The sequence below is a fragment of the Echiichthys vipera genome, assembly GCF_963691815.1.
Source record: "Echiichthys vipera genome assembly, chromosome: 15".
Lineage (NCBI taxonomy): Eukaryota > Metazoa > Chordata > Actinopteri > Perciformes > Trachinidae > Echiichthys > Echiichthys vipera.
Window position 1 is genome coordinate 22,543,276 of NC_139840.1, and position 6,787 is coordinate 22,550,062.

A 6,787-nucleotide genomic window follows, 5' to 3' on the forward strand; every position below is an offset into this window, starting at 1 on the left:
CTTTTCTCTGTGTTGTGTAAAAAGGGCGGATTCTGTCATTAAGTGGCGCCACCATGTGGGCTTTTAGTGAAAAACACCTCTTAAAATACAACAAAACGATCCCTATACCATGTGTACAGGACTATTCGCAATTGAAAAGAGGCCGAGACACCGAAAAAAAAAGAAATATGACGTAATATGGTGCTGTGACTTCTCCTCTTTTCACCCTCTTTGTCCACAACCGGAAAATATCCGTTCATTTAATATTCTTGGTATAAAGAGTTTAATTCATACTGAAGAGAAAAGGATAAAACGTGTCCCATGACGTTGTCTAAAGTATCGATACTTTAATCGTTTTCCAATTCAACATGTACCAAAATGACAATATATCTACATTTGATATTACTGAGAGTACTGAAGACATAAAAAAGCAGATTCTCAACAACAGGGAATCAAAACAGCTGTGTGTTTGTGTTTACTGACCGTTTCTGTACCAGCCTTGTATGCAGGCGTATAATAAAAAAGAAAAGACAATTGTGTGACTTTCTTCTTGCCATGGAATCAGGTATAGTTTTTTTAAAACTAGTATTATTTTGAAGTTTAGAAATCCTGGTATCTTGACAACCTAAGCGTCGCAAATCCACCTACTTAGGTATACAGTGTGGACTTAAATAAATCAATATTCCTTTCTATTGTGTAGTTAGAAGAAATTATGCAGCCCAACGCTGTCGGACGTCAAACTGTGGCTTGTATTGTGGGACAAAAGTACAATAAAAATAACTTAATTTTGTCTCTTTTCTAGTGTGAAGCCAACCACTCACTCACAACCTGAATTAAATTAGTAAATCATATTGAACTGGGACTCATAGGTACAGTAAATACAGCATTAATGTAATAAACATTTATTCACAATCGTCCTGTTGAATGAAACTTTTAAATAAATGCTATTTAAAAATTCATGAAAGAATAAATAACTTGCAACATGCAGAATTCAAAAGGTGTGTGACGCCAGGTTAATGGAAACGAGTATTTACAGATATTAATAATAACCGGGCTAAATGAGGAACCTTTGAGTTAAAGGGCATAAATACTTAACTGACTACCGTAGCCGTTTAAAGAAGACAGAGTCACCTGGCTAACGTGTTTCCCTGACGATAATGCTGCTGTTGCCACGCAACTGGGCCAGCAAGTCTCTGAATCCACTCGTCTTGTTGGGTGCCTTCTTCCTGGGCGGGACCTCTGTTGGCTTGGTGGTGTTCAGGGTGACTTGGGTGTGATTCATCTCAGCGGTCTGATTTGTGTCCGCGTGATCGTCCACTTCCTGATCGCTGCAACACTCGAAACCGGGACTGCCACTGTGGCCGCTGGTCGTGTGAAGACCGCTGTCGTCGGTACTGCTAATGCTTGTGTGTTGGCTGTGATCGTTGCTGAGGAGACGCTGCTGCTTAGCGACGCGAGGACCCTGGGAACCATCTCTTGTCCTCTTCCTCCTCTTCTTCTTCTTCCTCTCCTTTTTCACGAGCTCTCTGACACGTCTAAGGTTCCTGACACAACGACACGCCACATTCAAGTCATGTTTTTTTTTTTTTTTCGTTGACAGGCTTTCTGCCCTGCTTTCCTGCTGTAGGAAATGTGTGTACAGGTGCATTACCTCTGAAGGAAAGTGTGCGGCCTCTCGCAGACTGATTCTCCTCCCTCTTCCGCAGGTCGCTTTGCACCTTTCTGGACCTGAAGTCTTTTCTTAACCAGTTTTATGTGGATCAGAAGCTTCCTGACAAAACAGAGGTGCAGTCATAATGAGCTGATGGCATATGAATTTGCAGGGCTGCACCGTAAAAGGTCCCATACTATAAAAAAAAAGAGACTTCCGTGACTTTTTTGGCTATAAAAATAGTGCTATTTAAACAGTGCTTAAGTGTCAAAACGCTGTTACAGTCATTCCCCGCCTGTAATGGTGCGGCTGAGACGCAGAGAGTGCAAAGTGAAAGAACCAGAAACTCTGACTAATCAGAACAGACCAGGCTTTTCCGGTAGGGTTGGTTAAAAGAGACAGGTGTAAAAGTGCTAAAGAGTGTTTCAGGGTACGTCCACACGATGGAAAACAACCTTTTTCTCCATTTTTTGCACTTGGTGTCCTCAACGAGCAGAGGGTGCTGCTGTGAGCCCCTTTCCCGTCCCAAAGCACTCACAGGCGCCACTTTCTCACTACATTTAGAGACTTTTCACACCTTCTTAGCAACTTTATTTATAAAAAGCAACTAGCGACCAATTTAGCACCTTATTCAGAGCATCAGGGAAAAGGAGAAATATGCCGCCGGCCTAATTCATTCCCATGCATGTGGCTCAGAGTCTAGTTCAGTAAACAGTCCAGACCACAACGCCATGAGGGGTGTTTTCAAATCTTTCCACTCCCGGTTTCAAAGAATACTGTTTTCCGGCTCAGATAACACCGGCTGCGCCCGGATGGTCGGCCAAAACGATACAAAAGTTGTGCGCTTACAGGAAAGCGCGCTTTCGTGTGGATGGGCCCTAAAAGAGACACGAACGCTAAAACGGAGCGTTTCAAACTGAATATACAGATATAGACAGTATGAAAAAAATAAAGTGCTTTTTGAATATTAAATGTTCAAGTTTGTACCTAAAAAGGAATAGAATATGGGACCTTTAAAGCCAGTAACTGCACACAACCACACACACACACGCAGTCTTACCCTTTTGCATTAGGCAGCCTCCTCGGTCTCCAGTTCTTCATCAGGACCCAGTGGTCACATGTCAGGGACTTGGGATCTGAAGACCCAGAAAGAGAGGTGGAAAATGTTAGCATACATCTGTGCACTGAATATGTGAATAGTACAAACAAGAGGATGTTTATATGTGTCGTGTTCTATAGAAGCAATGCAAAACAGAACCCTAAAGGGGCCTTCAAATGATCAGCTTTTTGCGCTGGGCTCACTGTGAGGTTGGGCGCAGATAAATGGTTAATGGTAAATGGTAAATGGACTTGTACTTATATAGCGCCTTTCTAGTCTTCTGACTACTCAAGGCGCTTTCACACTGTTTGTCACATTCACCCATTCACACAGACATTCACACTGATGGCAGTGGACATCTACAGACCATCTAATCTAATCATTCACACCACATTTACACACCCATGCACAGCACGGGGAGCAATTCGGGGTTCAGTGAACCGCCAATCTCTCGAATGGAGGACGACCAACTCTGCCTCTGAGCCACAGTCGCCCTCAATACCCAGTAAACGTCTAAATCAATGTTTTGAATGTTAGTATTAGAAACAGACGTAAACTGCCTCTTCACAAAACTGGTGTGACTGCTGATAAATCTCCAATCATTACGTTTTCTTCTGTGATCACGTAACTACGTAGTGTGTCTGACATAGTACGCCTGACGCAGTCCTCCTACGACAGTGATACGACTTAAATCTAACGTTAAATAGTTCTTGATGACGCTCTCTGGTTGCCTAGGAAACGTAAACGTCACCCTCAAAGCTTTTATCTCATTGGTTGCGTTTTTGAAAGGTCAGTGGCAACACGGTCAAAGTTCAACTGATTTGAACTTTGAGCCCGGCAGCAGAGAGGCAAATCTGAGCGGTGCGGCCCGCTACCATGGGCGCTACAGACTCTTCCATAGGAAATGAATGGAACGGACGCGTTTCTACTGTGTATCATGTGTAGGGGCCTTAAAAAAACAAACTGAACCATTAAAAAAATTAACCCTTCACTACACAAAACCAGTTTTTTTGAGTTCCATTAAGCAATAAAAAATTGTCCGCATGCAGGATTCTCCCATCCCTTTACCCTAACGGAAGCTATGAGGCAAAACACAGTGTGGAGACGGAAATGCGGAGTGGAAAACGTAACATTAGAGGATGCACCATCATCTCTTAAGTCAGGTTTTCGGGTGTGTAAAAAAGTCTGAGCAACACTTTTGCTTTTGATTTCATTCATAATGAAATCTCTGGATGTAAGAATAATTTTTTCCGTGCCAACAGTAAAATATATATTCTTAAAATCACTATCTGGGTGGATGAACAGCATGCCAGGAGGGAGGAAATGTAAGAGAAGAACTGGAATGAGTGCACTCACCGTTGTCTAAGAGTTTGCTTTTAATTGGTGCTTTCATCTTTTTTGCCTTCTGGTAGAGACCGTGACAGGCCGAGCACAAACGGAGTGAGGGCCTCGGCTTCTTGGGAGAAGCGTTGCACAGGACGGAAGGACCAGAAACCATGCTGCTGGAGTCACAGTCTTCATCTGACTCATCCAGTCCTTCATCAGCCACCTCTACAGACTTTACTTCATCCTCCTTGGCATCATGTGTACTGTTGATGATGTCGATGATGTCACGGCTCTGACCTTCATCTGTACTGACTACGCTGTCGCCACCTTCGGTCTCTCTCGGCTCTGTCCTCCATCTCTTACTCCTCAACTTGCGCTGGATCACCTCTTCATCTGGGCTGGGGCTTCTCTTGGGGCCCCTCTTGGAGGCCTTTGGCGGTCTGGAGGAGTGTTGGCGATACATGGGTCTTTTCAACTGCAGACAATACTCAAATGACCTGTGACAGAGAGCAACAGTGACTACCTGGGATATAGCACATGTAAAGTGTGATCCATTAATATGTGGTGGTCCCTGAGCTGCACAGTTTTATCTTATTTTGCAGGCAAAAACTTTTTAGAAAGTTTTCATGTCAACCTACCTATAGCATTTAAATTTTATGGACGATGATTGAATGACCAACTCCTGGCCATATGCGCTGGAATGACAGAAAAGGGGAAACAATGGGAGGGAAGAAATACAGCATATTAGAAAAGTATGATCCTGCACCTGTTTCTGATGAATTAAATGATCGACAGATTAATGGGCGATGAAACAGTGGTTAGTTGCAGCCCTAGGGAGGACAGGACTCAAAAAATGTCCAGAACATAAAATACCAACATTACTGTCTATTAGCTCAGGGCTCTTCAACGGTTTTTAGGCCAATGACCTCCTAACTGGAAGAGAGACGAAGCAAGGACCCCCCACTTCAAATATTGTATTACATTGATTTGCTTTTTTAATTGGGCCCAACCGCTAGAGCGGCCTAAAGCCTATACTCAGATTTTGAATGTTGCAATACTAAGATATTACAATGATAATTATTAACATATTAACATTTTTATACATCATATGTCAATGTGAAACATACATTTGGAAGGCACATTGAGTCTTTCTGCTCAATTGTATCTGTGCATGGCTACCTTAGTGACTAATATAGTGACTACCTCAGTGGCTACCTTAGTGACTATCTTAGTGGCTAATTTAGTGACTACCTCAATGACTATCTTAATGACCACCTTAGTGACTACTTTAGTGACTACCTTAGTGGTTATCTTAATGGCTACCTTAGTGACTACTTTAGTGACTACCTTAGTTGTTATCTTAGTGACTACCTCAGTGACAACTTTAGTGTCTACCTTAGTGACTACCTCAGTAACTACTTTAGTGGCTACCTCAGTGACTACCTCAGAGACTACCTTGCCAGTTAGCCTTTCATCATGGTTGTGTAAATGTATTGATTAAGTGATGCTGCCTTTACGTGCTATGGAAAAGATGGTCCTTTCCATTTGTGAACGGTAAATCACCAGTGCGTTGTGTTCAAGTGTGTTTGTTGTGTTCAAGTGTGTTCATTGTCGTAGTGGAATGAAACATGGCGGACCCACAGATCCTGACCTGTTACTTGGGGAAAACTGCAATTTCCCAGCTTGGGAACGATAGTGTATTTCTATTAGACCGTTCCTCACACAGCGAGAAACGTTTTATAGATCATGAATGGCTGTTTAAAAAAGGACAAAGGAGATCATAAGCTTGGTCTACACTAATCTGAAGCACACAATCTTCACTACAGCCTCAAAAACGGTGCCGTTGTAATAAAGTAGACCCTTAGCATATCTTAGCGTAGCTCGGTGAAGCTAAAATGAAATAAACAACAACAAACTGAGGGCTGACGTCACCAGAACATTGACATCAACAGCACTAGACTAAAACTTCACTTACTGCTTCTCAGCTCGTTCACAATCAACGGGGTTAAACACCTTCATGACTGTTTTTTACCGAAATCTAAACTACAAAACAAACACCGCTTACTTGTTCACATACTGCCTCGAGCCCTCGAGCTCGCGGACTTGTGTGTTGTTGCTCTGGAATCGAAGATGCGCGCGGCGGAAACATGGGACCGGAAGAGGAGCTGCCGATTCTTCTTCTACTGCCGTTTGACCCAAAACAAAGATGGCGCCTTACCGCCACCATCAGTTTGAATGATAGAAACTTTTTTAATTTTTAATTTTAGTGAAAACGGAAGCCCTAAAGGGTCAACCATTATATAGATTGTATTTCCTCCGTTTTCCCGAAATAAATAATAATGAATTAATTTAATAGAAAATGAATGAAACGTAATAGGCCTGAGAGTAAAGTAAGTTAGTAAAGTAAGTACTAAAATACGGAAGCCCTAAAGGGTCATACCTTACATCAATTCATTTGCTCCCTTTTCCGTCATAACGACATAATTAATTAGATAGATAATGGATGAAACGTGATAGCCCTGACATTTCCATCACACCTGACATGTCATGCCTCATACTGGTATTGATGGTGTTGTTATATAATATTGTTGACAGTAAAGTTTGTTTTAAGATAATAATAAAAAACTGTAGTTAATGAGGCACATTCAAAGGCCCTTAGATGACGCAGACTAATGAGAACATTATCTATAATTGATCAGGACGATGGGTGACACGGCCCGGTGGTGTGGTAG

General features: G+C 42.3%; 1 protein-coding gene across 1 annotated transcript; it reads right to left on the reverse strand.

The window, feature by feature from the left end:
- Positions 1-479: 479 nt before the first annotated feature.
- Positions 480-6,168, reverse strand: LOC310957997 (uncharacterized protein). The gene is made up of 6 exons (XM_083928771.1): positions 6,121-6,168; positions 4,694-4,750; positions 4,086-4,552; positions 2,691-2,766; positions 1,631-1,750; positions 480-1,523 (listed from the first exon to the last, which is right to left on the reverse strand). The coding sequence occupies exons 3-6, from the start codon at positions 4,516-4,518 to the stop codon at positions 1,115-1,117; spliced, it is 1,038 nt and encodes a 345-aa protein (XP_083784897.1). The 5' UTR covers positions 4,519-4,552; positions 4,694-4,750; positions 6,121-6,168; the 3' UTR covers positions 480-1,114.
- Between the last annotated feature and the right edge of the window lie 619 nt (positions 6,169-6,787).